Raw genomic sequence first — 23,532 nt, forward strand, 5'->3', positions numbered from 1 at the left:
TCCAGAAGGCCGAAAATTAGCTGGCTAGCACGCACATGTGCGCCAGAGCTAAAGGCTGCCGTGCTGGCAAATATGGCTCCATGTGCCACCTGTGGCACCCGTGCCATAGGTTTGCCATCACGGCCATATATCATTACCCTCTGTCTTTTCTTGTTACCTGTTCATGTTTTGCCATCTTTATTGAGCAGCTGATATTCTGATTCTTTTTTTCCCTTTGAAGTTGCCTAAAGAAACCTTTTTTGTTATTCTTAGCATCCTTTAAATAACTTCAACTCATTCTGCACTTTCACTTTCCTGACTCCAGCTCTCTAATGCTGTGTTACCTGACTGCCCTCTTCCTCCTTCAGATTCCCTTTTTATGTATCTTTTTATGTTGTTTTCAGATCTTCACGATGCTTTTTGGATTGTCATGTAGACTCCTGCAATTCTCCATTTTTCTTCCTCAAAGGAATTGTTTGCAATTTTACTTTTACCTCCCTTAGGGATTTTTAGCGCTTTTTTTCCATTAGCTTTTCCTATCACATGATTAATTTCTGAATTTATGACATCTACTTTTGAAGTCCAGGATCTGTGTATCCATTTTATTTTCCTTTGAAATCAAGACCAGCAGTGTGCAGCCCCTTCATCACTTTACTACTGTTTCTGTTTCCTCAATTAAAAGAAGAGAAGAGTTGTTAAGGACCTTGGAGGTCTTCTAGTCCAACCCCGTACTCAGGCAGGAAACCCTATACCATTTCAGACAAATTGTTGTCCAATCTCTTATTTAAAACCTCCAGTGTTGGAGTGTTCACAACTTCTGAAGGCAAGCTGTTCCATTGGTTAATTGTTCTAAATGTCAGGAAATTTCTCCTTAATTCTAGATTGCTTCTCTCCTTGATTAGTTTCCATCTTATTGCTTCTTGTCCTGCCTTCAGGTGCCTTGGAGAATAGCTTGACTCCGTCTTCTTTGTGGCAGCCACTTAGATACTGGAACACTGCTATCATGCCTCCCCTAGTCCTTCTAATAATTAAACTAGACATACCCCATTCCAGCAACCGTTCTTTATATGTTTTAGCCTCCAGTCCCCTAATCACCTTTGTTTCTCTTCTCTGCACTCTTTCTAGAGTCTCAATATCTTTTTTTTATATCATGGCAACCAGGGGTGGGTTCCAGCAGGCACTACTGTCAGTTCGCTTGTGGGCGCGCTACAAATAAAATAAATAAAAATTGTTCTGCGCATGCGCAGAAGTGAAACACAAGATGGTGGCACCTACGGCACCGCCCAGAGAACTGGTTTGGGGGCGTGGCAGGCCTGGGGTGTGACCCAGGCTGCCAAACCACTACTGGTTCAGGCGAACCGGTCCGAACCGGTAGGAATCCACCACTGATGGCAATCAAAACTGGATACAGTATTCCAAGTGTGACTTTACCAAGACCTTATAAAGTGGTATTAACACTTCACGTGATCTTGATTCTATCCCTCTGTTTATGCAGCCTAGAACTGTGTTGGCTTTTTTGGCCACTGCAGCAAACTCCTGGCTCATATTTAAATGATTGTCCACTAGAACTCCAAGATCCCTCTCACAGTTACTACTATTGAGCAAGGTTCTGCATATTATTGTACCTGTGCATCTGGGTTTCTTCCCTAAGTGTAGAAACTTACTTTTTTCACCATTGAATTTCATTTTGTTAGTTAATTAAATCCTCCCTTTTTTTGTTAGACAATTAAATCCTCCCTGTTAATAAATTATTTCTGAAATTTATATGCTGCCTATCTCGCTGCCTTCCTTAACCCTCTAAAATAGAACAGTATCAGAAAGAAAAATCAAGGAATTTGCTAGAAGGACCGGGCTTGGCAAAATCTTAGGGTACTACATATTTGCAATTTCATGGCTCTTTGACAGATTTGCAATATGGTTTCAGAAGGCATTATTAACATCATATGCTTAGCTGAGATTGCAATATTGCAACAGTATTTTTTAACAGGAGGTGTAACTCCTGTTGTTTCTATTTGTTTTGAACAAGTTTGAATCTTTCAGTTGCTATATTCTAGCCAGAGACATCATCCAACCAGGTCGAAAAAATAAATATTTTTATTTATTTAATTTATATTAAATTTAGAGCTTTAGAGAGGGATATCATCACTATGCTGATAGCAGCCAGCTATACTGCTCCCACCATCTAATTCCAAGGAAGCAATCAGTATTTTATACTATTTCAGTAATAGATGGGATGAGACAGGACAACCTGAAACTAAGTCCAGACATGTTGAAGATGCTGTTGGTAAAGAAAATCCCTGACTTGGGTGTTAGATGAAGCTGGTTTGGGAAACAACAGGTTCATAGTTTGAGAGTACTTCTTGAACCTCACCTGTCAAAGGATCGGTTGATGGGGAACCCTTGTGAGGAACTTATCCATGCAATTCCAGCTAGTGTGCAAACTGCAATCATTCCTGAGCCAGGCAGATTTTGTAGCAGTTATCCAGGACTTGGTTACAACATGCCTGGCCCATTTCAATGAACTTTATGTGTGGCTGCCCTTGAAAATTCTTCAGAAATTACAGATTCTGCCAAACATAATGGCTAGGCTTTCTACTAATGTAAACAACAGAGACCATACGATTGCCCTGCATTGATGCCAGTTGTCTACTGGATACAATTTAAGATGTTAGCATCACCCTTTAAATTTGTAAAGAACTCAAAGCAGCCTTACTACTGGTGGAGCGGCCTTTCAGTTAATGACTTAATGGGAAGAATAAAGGAATCTTGGATCTATTATTCTGCAGGAAGGAAACAGCTGCAAAATAAAATGACCCATAGAAAAAAGGGGAGAGCTCCATAGCCCACCATTCTTCCATTGAAATTGCTCTTTCAATGCCTTATAATAGGGGAAAGAAACCTGTCTCTCAAACATCATTCAGTTTATTTTTCAGCCACAAGCTGACTTACACCTTCAACTCCTTGGAGAAAAGTGAGATTTTAGCTGGATGAAAAATCAATAAAAGCACTTCAACAGAGACTGGTTTTTTCCTTCAGAAAAAAATAGTTCCAGCTTTCTTCAAGTCACAACCAACAGATTTAGCTCCAACTCTGTAATAGTCAACGTTTATGCACAATCTACCTCCTATGGCAGTGTTGCTCAACCTTGGCAGCGTGAAGATGTGAGGACTTCAACTCCCAGAATTCCCCAGTGAGTAGGTTGAAGTCCACATATCTTCAAGCTGCTAAAGTTGAGAAACAGCACCTTAAATGGTTTAAGCGAGATTTTAACTACAATGAAATAAAAAGAGAGAAATAGGGCAAGAGAAGTGCCTTTTCTAGGAAAAGAAGGCTTTGATGTCCTAGCCTCACTTTTTTTTTCATTTAACTTTTGTTACTGCAAAAATAAAGAAGCTACAATACCTCAGCACAGCTTGCAGCACAGGTGAAAATATGAACCACTTGAAGTTGTGATCCAGGTAGGGAAAAACAAGGGCAAACCATTTCTATGTCATTCCACAAAGCAAAATGGATGGTTCCAGGCACCTGTTGGAGTCTGAGCAAAAATCAAGGGAGATTGTATCTATTTTAAAGTCTTGTTTGAAGTAGCATCTTGGGTCAAGAAAGTTCTACTCCACTTTCCCATTTTTTAAAATAACAAATACAACCTGTGGCCAATCAAATTTCTGACTGGTGATATCTTTCTTCTCCCTGTGAGTGTTGGGGGCTGGGGGATTTGTTTGAGAATACCCAGGCCTCGATCACATGCCCTTCAGTAACCCAGCATAGGTTATTTGAATGCTCACTTGAAGTTCATCTTCCTCCACCGATGTGTATCTCAAGATCTTAAGAATTCACACCTCCAACATGTTGAACCCTTCTTGCTCCCTGAACACAGATGCTCTCTCCAAGGCCCTAAGGAGGGAGGAGAATGGGCAATGCTTGGATCAGCAGAACAAGAGACTGCGACCAGAGCAGAAATGGCTGCTGTTCTGCAAAGCATTCCAGGGAGACTGCTGCATACTTCCTATACTCTAAAGCAGTGACGTGCAGTGAGGTTTATGACTGGTGAGGCACTGACACAGTGCTGAGTTTCAAATATTTTTAGACTTGTGGACTTCAACTCCCAGAATTCCACAGCCAGGCATGCTCAGTTCCAATTTAAAGCGACAGCATTTGTTTTTCTCCTTTGCTCCTTCTTTCTTTTTCTTTTTCTTCTCCTTCCCCTCCTTCCTCCCTCTCTCCCTTCCTCCCCCTCTCTCAAACACACACACACACACACAAGTTGGATTGGACTATCTCTCCTACCCCTTCCCTCTCTCACTCACTCTCAAACAAACCCCCCCACACACAAAAGTTGGATTGGATATCTTTTCCAGTGGCTTGAAAGCAGCTCCTCTGCCATCCCCCCCCCCCATTCCCCTGCTGCCTTTTCCAAACACCTCCACCATTGCAAATGCAGCCTGCTGTCTGGGTGGGAAATGCCTGGAACACAATAAAGCCCACCTACCACCTCCTGCTGGCAGGCTGGGGTGAGAGGAGAGGCAGAGAAGCCGGAGGGGAGCCGAGCCTTCCAAAAGAAAGAGGCTGGGGGGAAGTGTGTGTACTACAGCATGGCTCTTTGCCTGGCTTCCTGCCTCCTCCTGTGGTCTCCTCAGTGTTCGCTTGTGCTCTCCCTCCCCAAGTGTAATTTGATTGCAGGTGGAGCCACGTTGCCTTTTCAAACTTGTAATCAGTGAAGCTGGGCTAGATTTTTATATAGTTTTATCCAGCTGTGTGTGTGAGAGAGAGAAATGAATGGGGGCCTGGGGAGGAAGTCACTACACTTGGGGAGGGAGAGTACCAGTGAGGTTAAGCAGAGTCATCCACGGTGAGGCAGCAACTAGCTCAGCTTTTTCCTTTTACTTTTTTTTTTCATGAGAGTGGTGAGGCTGTGCCTCACTTGCCTCACCTGACTACACATCACTGCTCTAAAGCAGGGGTGTCCAAACTTGGGAACTTTAAGACTTGTGGACTTCAACTCCCAGAATTCCCCAGCGAGCAACAAGTCTTAAAGTTCCCAAGTTTGGACACCCCTGCTCTAAAGAATGGGAAGGGAACAGCTAAATGTCAGCAAAGATGAAAAAATTATGCAGGTGTGATTTTGAGCACAGATGCTCCGAGCAGTTAAAACAGTCACATATGTACATTGCTTTTGCTTTGCTCTTTTTCCTGAGAATATTCTTTAAAAATAAAAATAAAATATTAAAACTCCTGACAGAGACTTTAATGTGCAATTTGGATAGTAATGAATATACATCTATGTATCCTCATTTACAAAAGTTTCCAGCCCTTTTCTATACACCAGAAAAGCCACAGATGTAGATAGCTGACATTACTCTAATAGTTAATTTAATGTCAGGCTCTATGTTTTGAAACATAGTAATGTGCTCTCACAAATATTTCCTTGACGAATGTAGGAGATATTTTGGTGCAACTGTATAACTCTCATACTAGAAGTATGTATACTGGCTTAGACCAGATGTACAGACCCACAGACCCACACGAGACATACAATTCCAGAAGGGCATATTCCTAAAAGTTATTTTTTCATGACACCCTCTGTGATTTTCTTTATAGCAGCTTGTCCTAAAGTGTAAACCATTTTTAAAATTTATTTAATCAGATTTGCATAGCTGTCCGCTCACAAAAAGCAACTCTAGGTGATGCTAAACAATTGAATAAAAATAACAGACACAAAGATACAATACCCATATTAAAAGATAAATATTATCATGCAAACCGTACATGAATTAATAAGCTAATCATGTTTTCTTTTTAACTACTTAAAAAAAGTTTAATAACATTTAATCACTCATTTTTAAAAAAAATTAAAATATTTTTAAGCTATTGTTTACCAAATGTCATGTTTTACTAGATAAAACAATAAGAATAAATGAATATTATAATGTATTCCTTTAGAATAATAAGAAAGCTGATGAAACATATTCAGTAAAACCCATTACAAGCAACCACATAAATCAAAGGCCTTCTCAAAAAATAGTAGTCTTCAACGCTCTCTGGAAGAAAAAAGCATTAAGGCAGATAAATGAATCTCTCAGAATATTGCAGTTCAAAATTATTTGTGCAGCCACAGAGAAGACCATGTAATTCATAGATGCCAATGTGGCTTGCCCATGACATCCAACGTAAATATGATGTTATTAGAAAATCAGAAATGTTAGGGAAGAGTTCATACAAGAACAAAACCTATTCCCTGAGATACTTGGCACTCAAGCATTTTAACAGTTTTATTCTAACAGTTTTCTAACAGTTTTGTTGTCTTTTAAGGTACCATATCTGAGATACTGTTCATGAAATGCAGTCTCTTTTTTTGTGGAGTCCTTGATGATCTCTGAACTTGGTTGTTTGGTTGCAGACATTTGCTTGCAGATGTTTCATTACCCAGCTAGGCACTGATGATTTTACCTAGCTGGGTAAAGAAACATCTGCAACCAAACAACCAAGCTCAGAGTCAACCAGGAACTACACAGTTCAACTCTAAGCAATATTCTCTTCTATTAGAATCATTATCTCATGTAATAGAAAATTTAACAGTGAAATCTGGTGTGCAATTTTTCCCACACATTGAATTTTGGAAAATGAAGCTCAAGATATCATCTCCTATGAACTGCACAAGGCTCTTCTGTCTGCAGGCAGGGAGAGCAGCTTCAAGTTCCCAGTCTCTGTGGGGCTGTGGGGGTCCTGAATTCCTTTTTTATCCCTAAATTCCAAGTGAAAACACATAACAGTTGTGTAACACACAAAACTCATACTCCACTAAAACCAGGGGGGAAAGCCAATCCCGTGCCGTTAGGCTTCCTGTTACCAAAATATTGGTCTCATTGTTCTGACTTAGAACAGCCCTCTTTAAAGAAACCCTGTTACCATAAAACCAATTACGATAATTGCATGAAGTTGAACTTTTATGACTTTCTGAGCTGTCTGGCCCTTGAAGAATATTCTTAATCAAAATACGGCATCTATACTTTCCAATTGTGATTTTTAGAGGTTTTTCAACTTTTAATTTCATTGGTTTACTATTTCTTTTCATCTGAGCCAAAAAAAGGTTATTTGTTTAGAATTATGCCTCTTGTGAACGAAAGCCAAGTTCTTCTTAAGAATGTATCATGCACGAAAATATGACTCTGTAGACAAACTTCATATTTTGTTGTGACTCAATTATTTGTTTAGAATTTTTTTTAAAAATTAACACGCATTCCCACCCACTAAACGACAGTTCTATGGACATCTATCTCATCATGAATCATTTTTTCCTGACTCAGTCTTGATTAGCAACCACCAACCTACACCAAAAGGAGTGGAAACTTCTGGTAGAAACTCCAGATCCTAATACCACCCCAGAGTAAGACCTAATTAGCTACAAGCCCTTTGGGCTACTGACTTCCAGCTAGGAATCTAAAAGACTGCATCCTAGGCTAAATTAATCCCTTTTATATTCAGGAGCCTCATATGTACAGATGACTGTCAATTAGCATCAGCAATGAACAGGTAGAAAACTCTAGACCAAAGGATGCCTCCTTTAAGGGTATCAATTCCTTAGAAAGAAGTCAAAAGTGATTGTCTAGTTCAGGGGTGTCAAACTTGTGGCCTGCGGGCTGGATGCATCATGCGCTGGCCATGCCTACCCCATTTTAGTGAAGGGGGGAAGTCGTGATATGTCACGTGATGAAAACATGATGACATGAGTTTGACACCCTTGTCTAGTACAAGAAGTAACAAGGACCCCACTGAGCATCAGTTGTTATCAGATTAGGTTTTTCATATGAGATATCCAAGGTGCTGAAACTCCTGCATGATGCTATCCATTAATTCCCCGACCAAGCCACCCTGAGGCATCAGTCATGCTTCTTGACACCTGTAAGTAGAGAGAAAAGTGTACTTCTGCTTGTAATTCAACTCAAGACAGTCCACTTCTGCTAGTTTATACATAATATTTGTGTGTTACCATTTCACCTGCACAATGTAGAGTAAGATATAATCTTGATCTGTAGGGAGAACGAGGCAGACAGGAACTGAGGCAAGGCAGGTTGAAGCTAACACAACCTTTATTAACAGTATAACACGGCAAAATGTAAGGCAAACCTCAACCCGGCAAACAGCAGCATTTGACAGCTGACAGCCCTTTTTATACTAGAGCTGTCAGACGCTGAACCAATAGAATGGCTGCTTGCATCTCAACCAATCATGGGCCGGCAATGATCGTCAATGGCATCGTAGCCTCGAGGACTTAACACCCCTCTCCTCCCAGTTAGCACATGCGTAGTCAGCCAAGTACGCCAGCCGGCGTTGACTGCGCCCAGATTGCCTTAGTTCAGGGGTGGTGGCCAAAGGAGGAGCCGCTGGTGGAGAGTCCTGTGGAACATCAGGAGACTTTGCTGAATCCGCGGGAAACTTGACCTCTGCAGGACTGACCAGATTCTCAGGTAAACCTGGCGACAAGAACGCATTGGTGGGGGGTGTTGCGTGCGGCTCTGTCTGTGCTGGAGCAGCCTCTGTCGATATTAGTTCCCTGGGGCAGGATTAGGCCTGCACCGGATGTTGGTCTGCTACGCTGGTGGCTCACAGTCTGAGCTGGTTGATGTGTCGGTACCACATTCATCATTGAGCTGGACCTTATAAGAGTAGGGTCCAGTTAGTTGCGTGATTTGTCCGGGAAGCCACCTTGGTTTGGCCCCATAGTTTTGGGCATAGACTGGGTCTCCCACATTAAAGACCCGTGCGAGGGTGCTTTTCTCTGCTGCATAACCGGGGTGTAGCCAGTCCAGGGTTGTCCAGAGCCGACGACCCATAAGCTGTTCTGTGGGACTTTGCTTGGTGATGGGCACGGGGTTGTATGCTGTGCTAGGAGGTATTGGGACAGTTTGTCATGCCAATTCCCTGGCCCCAGGCGGCCCAATGCCTCCTTAGCCGACCTGACGGTTCGTTCTGCCAGGCCATTTCTGGCCGGGTGGAAAGGGGCCGTCAGGGCGTGTCTTATGCCATGCCGGCCTATAAACATCTGGAAGGCTGCCGTCGTGAACTGGGGCCCATTGTCAGTCACCACCACGTCAGGCAACCCATGGGTAGCGAATAGCCTCCCCAGCACCCTAATTACGGCCTCCGAAGTGGTGGATGGCATGAGTGCCAGCTCCACCCTCTTCGAGTAGGCATCTATGAGGACCAAGACGTTCTGCCCTAAGAACGGGCCGGCGAAATCCAAATGGACTCGTGTAAAAGGCAAGAGATGGAATATTAACTGGAGCATAATACAAGGACACATTTAAAACACCTCCCTTTTTACAACCCTGTCATCCGTTAATTCGGGGTATAGTCAGGGTGACTGGAGGGAGCTGAATGTTTATTGGCCAGATGCCCTTCCTGATTTTAAGTTCTAAGAGAGAAACATCTGCCACTACCTAGGATTGAACTCTCAGCCTTCCGAGTAGGATGTGAATGTCAACATGCTGCTCAAGATACAAGGACCACATAATTCCCTTGTTAAAAGATTTACATTTAAAATGCTAACTTGAACTTTTAAAAGTCTTAATAGCTTAGGAAGTGATTATTTGAGCCAGTCACTAATTTCATTACAAGCCTGAGTGCTAGATTCAGCAGGAAATATTGTCCTAACAACTTTACATTAGAAAACCTGCTTGGTGGACAGACAGCTATAGGAAGTCTTCTATATTCAGAAGAAATTATTCCCGTGGGTGAATAGATAATCGTAGGAAGTACTTCTTCTCCAGAGTCCACTGCAGTGGGTGTTTAGGATGATGGCTGCTCAAGAGTAAGCTATTTGAACTAATGCAATCACGGCCAAAATTGAAAAGATCTTCAAATGATTCAAAGAGTAAATAGTGCACAGAAGGAGAAGAAATAGTTGATCATATACTCAGCTCATGGAGGAAGGTCATACAAAGATTAGAAACAATGACATGACACCAGAGGTGATATTCAGCAGGTTCTGACCAGTTCTGGAGAACCAGAAGCAGACTTTTTGAGTAGTTTGGAAAACCGGTAAATACCACCTCTGGTTGGCCCTGCTCCCGTCTATTCTCTGTCTCCCGAGTCCAGCTGATCAGGAGGAAATGGGGATTTTGCAGTAACCTTCCCCTGGAGTGGGGAGGGAATAGAAATTTACAGTATCCTTCCCCTGCCATGGTCACCAAGCCACACCATGCCCACCAAGCCATGCCCACAGAACTGGTAGTAAAATATTTTGAATCCTACCACTGCATAATACATCAAAATGATTCACTGAACGTCTATAAAAATTATCATGTGCCAGAAATGAAAAACCGGTGGAAATGTATAGTTGAAAAAGTAGTTGAAAATGATTAGGTTAGAATCTGCACATTGATAAAATCTCCATCTGTCAGTTACAAAAGGCCAGTGCTTGGATCTGCTCATATACTACAACATACATTACAACATCCTACAGTAGGTTCTTGAGAAGGACTCGATGCATATGAAGGCCGACCCTCGCTAAAGAACTGGCAGCTGTGATTTCACACTGTTTTGTATAATGATAATAATGATAATATCCCAGTTCTGTGGGAACGGTGGATAAAAATGCCAGTCTAAACATGAGGCTGACTAGGCAATGAACCATAATAATACAAGAGCTAAATGCTATAGGGTGTTAGAATTCAAACAAATCTGTGACATAACGCCCCAGACTTAAAAGCTTTTGATAAGAGAGACAAAAAAAAGTCTGGATAGTGGACATTGCAGTACCTGGGTCCAATCTCAAAATATTTGAAGTACCACTTGAACAGTGTTGGCATTGACAAAATCATCACCACTCAATTGCAAAAGGCAGCTTTACTTGGAACAGCTTACATCCTCCAATGATATCTTTAATATCATAAACGAAAACATCTGCCTATCCTAGATAGCTGGATCCCACATAACTGGATAAAAATTCCAAATCCAGTCTAAACATCTGGCTGACTGTGCAACCAACCCTAATGCCCTCAAGTGCAGAATGCACTCTACCAGGACCTGTATTCTGCCGTAACTTTTTCTTAGGGGTACATGTTGAGACTTCCTATTTACGGTAACTAGTTAACTCAGTCTAATAATTTTATTTGTTAATTGTAATTGCAGGATACAGATTTGATTATGATGTTTCTGATGGAAATGGTGATGACAACAACAATGACAACTGTTGTCCTGAAATCCAGGGCAGAATAGGGTTGAAGACAGATTTCACTATTCGGCCAGATGTCTTGTGCAAATGGAATGAGAACATTTTTTCATCCTTTTTGTACTTTGCTCAGACTGCAATAAGGCTGAAGTACCAAGTGGCTATTGCTCTCTGTGGTTAGCCTTCTGAGAACTGCTAGGAGATGCCACAGCATCTCAAATTAGAGCATCAATAGAACACACCAATCACAGCACCCTTCTCCTTCTTTCCTCATTCCCATGGTGATTGCAGGGGATGGAAGAGTCATTAGCAGAGGGAACTGTGGGAAATTGTCATAGCAGGAGCACAGTTGAGTGTCCTGGCAAACAGTAGCAATCAGGAGTATTAACCCAAAACCCTCAAGTCCTGCTATGATGCCTCATCATGACAGGAAGCAGCCTGGGAGAGATGATCAAAGAATACCAGGAATATACGCCTAAAGTTTGCATTCCCAGCAGGGTCACCCAAGACGTGAAGGTCATCCAATCTGCTCATCTAAAGCAAGCAGACACTTCTATCAAGCAGCAATGATATATAGAAAGACGCTGGAGGCAAATATTCACTTGAATGTTAATGACAATGGCAAAGTCAAAATTTTATACCATGTAGGAGAAAACAATGATAACCTACTTTTGTATTTTATCACAAGGATAGACAAAATAGTTCAAGTTATTAAGTTATCATATTTTGGACTCAGGTTTCTTGAGAAGTACATAGTTCTGGAAAACATGGAAGGAAAGAGAAAAGGGATAACCAGCACCAAGGTACAGTAGATGGACTTAGTTATAATAGCAATAGATGCACCATAAAAAAAAAAATCTGAAGGGCTGTTGCCTAACCTCAGGTGTGGAAGATCTGAAGGATCAGTTAGGGAACAGATTGCCCTGGAGAAGACCTAGCAATGTGGTCACTAATAGTCAACACTGATTTGATAACACAACCATAAAAATCTAACACTAATTCTATAAATTTGCAGTGAATTTTACAATGTTAACTTCTAAAAAGGAATAATTAAGGAAAGGATGCATCTCCCCAATCAAGCAAATCTATGTTTCATTTACTTAATGGCTTAGGCTTGCTAGAAATCACTAGAGAAAACACAGGAGTGAATAAAAACAGTAACTGTTACGAATACAGTATAACAGAATTGGAAGGGACCTTGCAGGTCTTCTAATCCAACCCCCTGCTTAAGCAAAAGGTCCTATCCGATTCTGGACATGTGGCTGCCTAATATCTTCTTTAAAAACCCCAGTGATGGAGCACCCACAACGTTTGGAGGCAAGCTGTTCCATTGGTTATTTGTTCTCCCTGATAGGAAATTTCTCCTTAATTCTAGTTTAGATCTCTGATAAGCTTCCATCAATTGCTTCTTCTCTTGCCCCCAGGTGCTTTGGACAATAGTTGACACCCCCTCCTCTCCGTGACAGCCCCTCAAATAATTGAACACTGCTATCATGTCACCACTAGTCCATCTCTTCATTAGATTACAAATACCTGGTTCCTTTAACCATTCAGCATACATTTTAGCCTCCAATCTCCTAATCATTTTTGTTGCTCTTCTCTGCTTAGACTCTTTCTAAGAGTCTCCGCATCTTTTTTGTATTGTGGGGACCAAAACTGGATGCAGTATTCAAAGCAGAGGTGGGTTGCTGCCGGTTTGGCCCAGTTCAGCCGAACCAGTAGTGGCAGCGGCAGGAGACTCCTCTGCACACTCACCCAGACAGAAGAGTTGCACGCGCACAAGCACGAGCAAACCGGTAGTAAACCGGTTAGCAACCCACCACTGATTCAAAGCATAGTTTTACTAGTGCAGTATAAAGTGGTACTAACAATTCACGTGATCTTGATATCCCTCTTTTGATACAGCCTAGCACTGTCTTGGCTTTTTTGGCAGCTGAAGCATACCGCAGGATCAAACTTAAGTGACTCATAGACCTTTCTCACTGTTACTGCTGTGAGAAGTGAACAAATGTGAACAGGGTCCTTTTGTCTTTGGATGCTTTGCAAGTATGTCATTCTTCGCTATTAGGGTGACCTTTCCTAACCATCATTTTTGCCAGATTAGCACAATAAAAAGATTTTCCCTGTGTCTCATCAGTCTCACTATGAGTCTTCAAGCAAACTACTCCCTGATCTGCTCCATAGCATAGAAAATAGAGAACCAACTGGACTGAGCTCAATGGGAGACAATGCATTAGATTAGGGTCATGATGCCTACCGTCTAAACAATGTTGCACCAGAAAAGAAGGCAACTGCAAAAGTGCCAGTGAGAAACTGAATAAATTTTCTGAAAATCCAATCACTGCAGAAGGATGATCATGAGCAGCATGAATCTCAGCAGAAATTGATCTGAATATGACAAGGAAATTGATGGACCATTATTGGAGTGTTCAACCCACTGTCTGAATCAGATGAGAAAATCTGCAAGAGTGTAATCTCCAACGTGACATGAATGAACACGAATTTATTTCTTTATTAAATTTCTATGTCACCCCCATCTCACTAATACATGTCTCTGAGCCATTCGAGATTTTTTTAAAAAAATGACACAGAAATCTCCTGCCTCTCCCCACAAAAAATTAGCATCTTGGAGGTCCTAACATAGGTAGTACTTGACTTACAATGGCAATTGGGATCGGAAATCCTGTCACTGTGCAATATGGTTGTTAAGTGAGTCACACTCAATGTTACAACCTTTTTGTCACTTTATTCCATAAACCCAACACAAGAGAGGCATTGAGAACTGAATATTATCTGCCACCACCAAATACGGAGAAAGATACAGTTTTCCCTTGAAATCCCAATCACTATTTCTCCTGAGCTGGGGAGAAATACACTTTTTTAAATACACTCCCTTTATTGTCAATGTTAATTTTATCCATTTAAATCACTTGGGGTTCAATAGCTTTTTGGAACATCGGTTATATTTGTTTATGATTGCATATGGACATATACAATAAATCTTGCCAAACTCAAGTATTCCTTCTATCCCCCCCCCCCAAAAAAACCTCTTAATTCAGCCCCCAAAACAGAGGACACAGAAAGTCGTGTTGCCAATACTGAACATCACGCTTGCTCTTTCCCCTCCAAGCAGGCTCTGACACCAACAAACTTGAAAGAGGACTTTTCCAGTATGTTGCTGTGCCAAGTGGCGGGCATGGGGCCAAAAAGGCCCAGAAAAGTTGTTGGAGAGCAGCTGGGGAGTCTGATGCGAAAAGGAAGATTAAACAAGCTGGGCTAAATGATGACTAAGAAGCAATATGATACCGCCTCAGATATCTGAAGGGTGTAAACATCCAGTAGGGTGAAGCCACACTGTTGAGCAAAAAATAAATTAAAAACATAACAAAAGCAAGCCTTCATCCTTCATTATGGAAACAGAACTACAAAAGGGAGCTGTATCAGAAGAAAGCCCACGAGTCTGGTTTCGGCTACAATTTATGATGATCTTACAAGAATTTCTGTTGGCGCTACTACTCTTATCTTACAACCTAATCACTGCACAAAGCTAAGGCTTCTGTTCCTTGTCGACAACCAGGAGCCTTGCTGGACCCTTCAAATATTTGGAGAATGAGCCCATGTTTGTAGTTCAGGGGTTGTTTTAGATAGGGCGATATTCTGCAAGACAGTTAAAACCTGAAGAATCCTAATAAATCACATCATTTTTGATCCAGTTCTACATTTATTAAAGTAATGCACACCACATTCTCTATCCGTGATCGCGAACCGTGACGTGGCACACAGCCATCTTGCCTGGAACATGCAATGTCACCCATTCCTCTTTTGGGTTTCTGGCACACATTTGCGTATGACAATCAGCTAGCCTTCGTGCACACGGCAGTGCCGGAAACTGGAAGAGCTGGCCTTCCAGTTTTCCGGCGTGAGCATGCGCTCCAGCCAGCTGATCATCACACACACAGGCAGGCCAGTAACCGGAAGACTAGCTGGCCGGCGCACACTGGAAACTGGAAGTTCATTTTCCAGCGCATGCATGCACCTTGAGCAGCTCCTTTTCCAGGTTGAGGTCCAGATGAGCGTGCATCAGAGATGGGTTCCTACTGGTTCGGATCGGTTCGGCCGACTGGTAGTGATTGGATGTCCTGGGTCACTGGAACCGGCAGTGACCAAGGCCTGCCATGCCCCTGAACCGGTTCTTCCGGCAGCAGCGCATGAGCATGCGCACACAGTGCACATCAAGCAGTAGTGGCTTCCGGAACCCACCCCTGGAGCTCATGCTTCCTTTTCAGCACTCAGTGCCGAAAAGGTTTGCCATCACTGTCCTATATCATTCCAAAGAAGTGGTTCCCTTTAGGTAGCTCACCAATGGATGATTCACCTAAATCTGTTGAAATAAAACAGAAAACCAATTGGAGGAGTAAAAAACATGACAAAATAGAAAGGGAAGAGAGAAGTTGTGGGATAAGATGGTAAGGAAGATACCTGAGCCAAAGCACACTCAGATGGTACAATGCAGATGGTTTCATGCAGGTGCTTTGGGCAGATTAAAAAACAGTGCATAAAGGTCGCATCTCTCTCACATTATTTGTTCTGCATTAATTGGCACGAAGATACACTCCATTTCAAAATGAAGGCTCTCTTTGAAATATCTCTCCACATATTTTAAACAAACAAACACACACACACATCAAGTCCTCAAGCCTCCCACCACCTCACAATAATGAATCCAGTTTGAATCATAACTTAGAGCAGAAAAATAAGAATAGCTGAACATACAACCTTAAGCCAGCGGTTGGCTATTCCTTGATAAGCCTAACTAGGTGGCTGAGTGGCTAAAAAACTGAGCTTGTCGATCAGAAAGGTCGGTAGTTCAGCAGTTCGAATCCCTAGTACAGGTCTCCTGCATGAGCAGGGGTTGAACTAGATGACTTCCAAAGTCCCTTCCAACTCTGTTACTGCTTACTGTTTATATAAGCTGTTCCCTGAGACTATTAGCGATTCACGTATCTTGAGTCCATCTGAAACAAGGATTGGTGCTCTCACAAATAAATTTAGACCAATCTATTTAGCCGAAAAACAAACCTGGTGTTTGTTTTATATACCTATTGTATTGTTATAGTTTTTTTAAAAAAAAGAAGAGTTAAGAAAGTTGCAAAAGGGAAGAGTAAGAAGGGGAGAAAGAGGCATTGATCCTGCGTACCTGCTCCTAATCAGTCCCGTGTGGTCAGCTCATCAGCATTTTTGTTTTCTATCCTAAACCTAAACGTCTCACTTCTTGCAAAGTCTCCTGTGGAATCTCTTAGTCATGAGTTGCACTGAGCTCCTTGGTATTTCTGTCCTGGGTTCCCCCTATATTTTTGCCAAACCACCACTCTTGTATTGCTTAGTTTTACTCTAGCAATGCGTAATGTCCTGCGACTTTAATCTCAACATTCAAATATGTAAGTTTCAGGGATGTGTGGTCAGGGGAGGCAGGGGAGGCAGAGCCTCACTGCTCTCATCATGAAAAAAAAAGGGGAAAGGGGGAAAGGCACAAGTGGTCCGATTCCCTGCCTTTCTGAGTCAACATGAAGGGGACCGCGGAGCACACTCCGCCGGCTCGCACTCCACGGTCCCCTTCATGTTGACTCAGGAAGGCAGGGAATGGGACCAGGTGTGCAGGAGGCTGAGGCTGCCTCAGCCTCCTGCACACGTGGTCCCATTCGCTGCCTTCCTGATGATGTCACCAGCCTCACCAGCCATAAACCTCACTGCACGTCACTGGTAAGTTTCTTATATCCAGAAGTCTGACGTCAAAACCTGAAAGCAAAGTGGATGACTAATGTCACACTGCCTTCTACCCCATTCTTTTCTCCTTTTCTCCTCACCCATATTTCAGCTCTTTTGGCTTTACTTCTCCCTCACTCTGGACCTTGCGTCTCCTGTTTGGAGCACTTGAGGTAAACAGAGTATTGACCATTTTAGATATTAATGTCCAGTAGGAACCAGCAACTTCATTTTAAATTCTTTCTGTCTGAAAAATATGGAATGAAATTGTATGAATGTTCATCTTAAAACTAATCTTTTTGATATTAGTCCCCTCTCTGGTTGCTGATCTCCCCGCCTCACAGCTAAAGTTGCTACTTCCTCAGCAGCAGTCCATTGGCCATGTTTGCTCATAGGATTGATGGGATTGTATCATAAAACCACAAGTGGCAAGTTAGACTAAAATATTGTATGTGAGACTTTTAATGCACTTTTCCACGGTTTTGTTTACATTTATGATTTAAATGGTTTTTAAAAAAATGTTTTTAAGGCTCTATTGTTTAATTATTTTGTTTCAATTGCCCTGTCTGTGAAATGGATGACTATATGAGCCGTGGTGACGCAGTGGTTAGAATGCAGTACTGCAGGCTACTTCCGCTGACTGACTGCAACTTGGCAGTTCAAATCTCACCAGGCTCAAGCCTTCCATTCAGCCTTCCATTCTTCCGAGGTGGGTAAAACAGGGACGTGCGGTCATTGGAGGCAGGGGAGGCAGAGCCTCACCTCTCATCATGAAATAATAATATATAATAATAATATCCACAAGGGAGTTTCATATATATAAGAGGAAGAGGAGGGAGGAGGAGGTGCGCGCGCGGGGTGGTGCCAGCTGGGCAACCGACGGAGGCAGGAGGGTTCTCGGAAGCGCCAATAACCTTCCTGCCTCCGCTGTATTTTGCGCGCTCCTCGCGACTGCAATAGACATCCAGAAGTGGCAGGGGCTTGATGACGTCGCCGCAGCTGCCATGCGCGGCCGGACGGAGGTAGCGAGAGTGGCGCCGAGGCAGTCCGGCGGACGAGCGACTGAGGATCAGGCTGCCTGATCCTCCATCACTCGCTCGCTCTTTCGTCCGCCCGGACCCCTCGGCGCCACTCTGGTTACCTCCGTCCGGCCGCGCCCAGCAGCGACGTCATCAAGACGAAGTGGCTTGGAGGCAAAGTGCTTTTCAGTGCTTTTCTGTGCGTCTGGCGTTTAGATAGATAGCCGGATGTCCTAAACGCCAGACGCACAGAAAAGCAGCTGCTGTTGGGGATCGCGGAGTGCTTCGCCAGCGAAGCGCACTCAGGAAGGCGGGGAATGGGAAGCACTCCGCGATCCCCAACAGCAGCTGCTTTTCTGTGCGTCTGGCGTTTAGGACATCCAGCTATCTATCTAAACGCCAGACGCACAGAAAAGCACTGAAAAGCACTTTGCCTCCAAGCCACTTCGTCTTGATGACGTCGCTGCTGGGCGCGGCCGGACGGAGGTAACCAGAGTGGCGCCGAGGGGTCCGGGCGGACGAAAGAGCGAGGGAGCGAGCGAGCGATGGAGGATCAGGCAGCCTGATCCTCAGTCGCTCGTCCGCCGGACTGCCTCGGCGCCACTCTCGCTACCTCCGTCCGGCCGCGCATGGCAGCTGCGGCGACGTCATCAAGCCCCTGCCACTTCTGGATGTCTATTGCAGTCGCGAGGAGCGCGCAAAATACAGCGGAGGCAGGAAGGTTATTGGCGCTTCCGAGAACCCTCCTGCCTCCGTCGGTTGCCCAGCTGGCACCACCCCGCGCGCGCACCTCCTCCTCCCTTCTCTTCCTCTTATATATATGAAACTCCCTTGTGGATATTATTATTATATATTATTATTTCATGATGAGAGGTGAGGCTCTGCCTCCCCTGCCTCCAATGACCGCACGTCCCTGTTTTACCCACCTCGGAAGGATGGAAGGCTGAATGGAAGGCTTGAGCCTGGTGAGATTTGAACTGCCAAGTTGCAGTCAGTCAGCGGAAGTAGCCTGCAGTACTGCATTCTAACCACTGCGTCACCACGGCTCATATAGTCATCCATTTCACAGACAGGGCAATTGAAACAAAATAATTAAACAATAGAGCCTTAAAAACATTTTTTTAAAAACCATTTAAATCATAAATGTAAACAAAACCGTGGAAGAGTGCATTAAAAGTCTCACATACAATATTTTAGTCTAACTTGCCACTTGTGGTTTTATGATACAATCCCATCAATCCTATGAGCAAACATGGCCAATGGACTGCTGCTGAGGAAGTAGCAACTTTAGCTGTGAGGCGGGGAGATCAGAAAAGACTTGAATATCAACATAGTGCCCTACATTGACCAGTCAGGAGGGGGAATTTATCCCTTTGATCTAGCTGAGAAAATGTAAACGTGTTAGTATCATTAGAATAGGCTCAGTTATCAACTACGCAGGGAAAGCCTGCTTCTGTTCCTAAGGTCCATGGCTTAATTTGCATGATTTATGAAGTGTCAAAAATCACTATACACCCACACAAGAAAGCCTCTAGGAAGATGGCTGAGGTCAGTGAAGAGGGAAACATTTCACTAATAATTGTCCATTATCAAGATTTTTCAATGTCATTTCATGTCCCTGTCCTTGCATGGAGTCCAACATTCTTTCCCAAGATGCAGTGGTGGGCTGCTGTGTGGTTTGGGCGAACCCTTAGCTTCGCTCGCTGGCTGGGCCCCCCCACCTCCTCTTGTGCTAAACCAGGGGTGTCCAAACTTGGGAACTTTAAGACTTGTGGACTTCAACTCCCAGAATTCCCCAGACTGGGGAATTCTGGGAGTTGAAGTCCACAAGTCTTAAAGTTCCCAAGTTTGGACACCCCTGTGCTAAACTATCCATTTATAACTAACTTTCTGGCTCATTCTTTCCGCCCTCACTGTCCAGATGAGTTTCGCGCTGCCCCTGCTTTACTCACCGGAGCTGCCTGAGTTGATTACCTGCTTCTTTGAAGCTCTGTTTCACTCCCAAAGGGGTGCTTGTGAGCAAAGCTAGTGCGTGCATGGGTGCTTACAACCAGCGAACCACTTGTGAACGTAAGTGCAGCCACCTCTGCCAAGATGCATGGTCAAAGAAATGTATGTGTTGAAAATTAGTAATTCCCCAAATTATACAGCTATTGCCATGGTTTATGAAAGTTATTGTACAAAAGTTATTTTAATCCATAATCGTACATGTCCTTTTTGCACAATACACTAATTCTCACAATACACTCAAAACATGAGACTTAACTTCAGAATGATTCTTGCCCAAATCTACTCAAGGCCAGAAGTCTAAAACATTATATCTCTAATCAAACTTTTACCAGTGTTGCATTCCCTTTTTAACATCTGGCCTCCATGAAAGTCATTACAAAAATCAAGCTTTCTGTATGGATCAGAGCATTGCAAGGAACAGTGTGATAGTTTTGAAAATCTGAAACAAAGCCCAAGTCTTCTCATGCCTTCGGGATGGCTACTTTTAGCCCATCTCTAGCAGTTTTTTCCCCGAACGCCACCACTATGCTAAACAAATAATTCCCGCACCACTGTCAAACTATTCACTAAGGCTGCATCATTATTACTATTAGTCTTCTCATTGTTCCTATCACCCATCTCCTTCCACTTATGACTGTAGGCCTGTAACTTTGTGCTTGAATTCTTACAATTTATATTGATATTGATCGTTTCCTGATTGCTTATTTGTACCCTATGACTACCATTAAGTGTTGTACCTTATGATTCGTGATGAATGTATCTTTTCTTTTATGTACACAAAGAGCATATGCACTAAAGACAAATTCCTTGTCTGTCCAATCACACTTGGCCAATAAAGAATTCTATTCTATTCTATTTTAGGATTATTGTAATAGAAGTGTTCTTAATCTAGACTCTTCCAGCTATATTAGATCTGTTCTCATAATTTCTAATTGCTATGGCCAGTTGCACTCAATAGAGAATTGTCCAAAACTTTTGAAGTGTATAGTCCTTGACTTACACCCATTAATTTAGCAAACATTTGAAGTTAGAAAAAGTGACTTGTAATCGGTACTCACACTTACAACCATCACAGCATCCCCTCAGTCATGTGTTCAAAGTTTGGGCATTTGACAATTGCCACATATTTATGACAGTTGCAGTGTCATGGGGTCATGTGATCGCCATTTGCGATATTCCCAGCTGGCTTCCAACATCATTCCAACATCAACGGTGGAAGCTAGATTTGTTTAACAGCCACGTTATTAACAATTACAAGTGATTCGCTTAACAACCATGGCATAACATTTGATATGACTCACTTAAAAACTGCCCTGCTTAGCAACAGAAATTCTGGCCTCAATTGTAGTCAAGGGCTACCTATATCAGCTTTGGAAGGGCTACTGTAAAACTGAAACAGCACCCTGCATGCAGGGACAAAGGTATTACAAATGAAACAAAATCTTCAGGTGTAAAATGTAGGCATCCATGCAGCTTCTATGAAATATCTGAAATATGATAACATTATATGTGTAATATGGAACTTCTCCTTTAAAGACATAAAAACCTTGCCTTTTTTCTCTGCACTAGTTTGTTATCTTCCACATAGAGGCCTCTGACTTTCTGTAGGACAGAGAGAAAAGAATCCTGTCTTGGCTCTCTAATTCTTAAAACCTCCAGGGAGGATATTTCAACCACAATGCACATTAAAGCATTTTCCAAAGCATAACACACTGGCATCCTCAAGATTATAGAACACTTATTCAGAGTTCAATACAGGATATGCATCATCCTAAATGCTTTTTAATGCCAGTCATACCAGATTAGTGTGAACTAATATGGTCGGAATTAGATATTGAAGTTTCTTTCTATATTATCCTCACGTCAGCAGTTTGATCACTTAGGGTGTCCTGATAGAAGTCATTAAAATACCAACTTACACATACATACATACATACATACATACATACATACTTACACATACGTACATATATAGTTTTTTTCTTAATGCCTTACGTTGAACTTTTTGCTGACATTGAATTAAGCAATCTGATCCAGAATACCTTCCGTATTCCCCACTCTACCTGGATATGGTTGAGGGCCTTCTCCTTGGAGTGTGTATCATCTCCAGTCCCACCATCCTCAGATGGGATCCCATAACTGGTGCAATTGTCATAATGGATGTAGTCATATTGGGGGGCACCACCCCACAGCGTAGTATCCTTCTGGGCCTTAACTGTCTTGAGCTCTGAATGCTCCATAGCTCAACTTTTGCTGAGGTCACTGCAGAAGAAACTCCAAGTCCCCCTAGCTGATCAGTCCAAGGCATCCCCCCCCCTCTCCTGGCCCTCCTGTCCTTCCCTATTTCTTACGCCTTTCTCACTTTCTTTTCTTCCTGCCCCCAAAGGCATCTGGGGCAGTGATTGCAAGGTTTAATTATATTTATAGCAGCCTTCTTCTGTCACATGATCCCTCCAAAGCCACATCTGATCTGAGCAAGAGGCATTAACTTGGTCAGGATTGAATATCAGGTGTGAGAGGAGGGAATCCTGAAGGAGTGGAAGGGGGAGGGGGGAGAAAGGAACCGTCAGGGAAGGAGTCAGCAGGATGGAACTCAAATGTGGTGAGCTTTATATTCATGTCAAAGGGACTTCTAATGTATACAAGCTTACCTAGGATACTTGGAACTGACTGATGGCTTCCTTCGCAATTCTCTACATCAGCGGCAGCCTTGTCTGAAGGCAGGGACTATGGAAACCTAAGTAACCCAGTGCAGAGTACAGGAATTATTCCCTCTTCACATATATCCAAAACTCTGCCACCTAAAGCATTCCCTGTTTTAAATACTCCAAATGTAAGGATATTCTCCTTAAATCCTTGCCCTGAGTTGCTTACTCCAGCTATAATACTGCCAGGAGAAGCTCATAGCAATTGCTTCCCAGGTAGCCTTCTTTCCCCTCACATCCTGATAAATCCCAGACAGCCACTGATGCTTTTCTGAAAATGTTCAAACAATTCTATTCTGACTGGTCCCTTTTATGTTGAGACATCTTCTGTCTCCTCTCAAATTCTTGCTCCAGGTGCCTTCCTCAAAAAACAAAAGAGCACCTTTTCTTTAAAAAAAATTAGGCACACATCTCTAGCCACCAAATTCTTCTATAACTAAACCTATGTATAAAATTAATACTTCTTTTTTTTTTCCAGTTTAGTTCCAGATCCCTCCCCTTCTCCTATTGTCTTCTCAAGTCAAATATCAGAGGGTAAGCTCCTTCAAGACATTTGGAAGACAATATAGACCAGGGGTGTCAACTTGATTTCATTGAGGGCCACATCAGGATTGAGTTTGACCTAAGAGGCCGGGGTGGGTGTGGCCAGGATGGGCGTGGCTGGCTCAACATCACTCGTGTCAGGGGGGCCTGTGGTGGCCCAAGCGCTCTGTCAACAAAAACGGGCTCCCGAGCTTTGTTTTTGCTCAGGCTGGTCCTTCGCTGTTTCAAGGGTGGCCCCAAGGGCCAGATCTAAGTTCCCCGTGGGCCAGATCCGGGCCCTGGCCTTGAGTTTGACACCCCTGCTATAGAACTTCACAGCAAATCATACACATCATACACATCA

General features: G+C 43.0%; 1 protein-coding gene across 4 annotated transcripts in view; it reads right to left on the reverse strand.

Moving 5' to 3' along the window:
* CLCN1 (chloride voltage-gated channel 1) overlaps positions 1-22,181 on the reverse strand; it is a gene marked incomplete at its 5' end in the record, with an annotated part of 65,843 nt that extends 43,662 nt beyond the window's left edge. For all 4 annotated transcript variants that reach the window (XR_014174293.1, XR_014174294.1, XM_081940569.1 and 1 more), the window contains one exon: positions 22,005-22,181. Coding sequence is in view for 2 of the 4 variants with exons in the window: in XM_081940569.1 (XP_081796695.1) it covers positions 22,005-22,181 (177 nt within the window). The remainder of the gene's footprint in view (positions 1-22,004) is intronic.
* Positions 22,182-23,532: the final 1,351 nt, after the last annotated feature.

Source organism: Natrix helvetica (genome assembly GCF_964273705.1).
Source record: "Natrix helvetica genome assembly, chromosome: 2".
Classification (NCBI taxonomy): Eukaryota; Metazoa; Chordata; class Lepidosauria; order Squamata; family Natricidae; genus Natrix; species Natrix helvetica.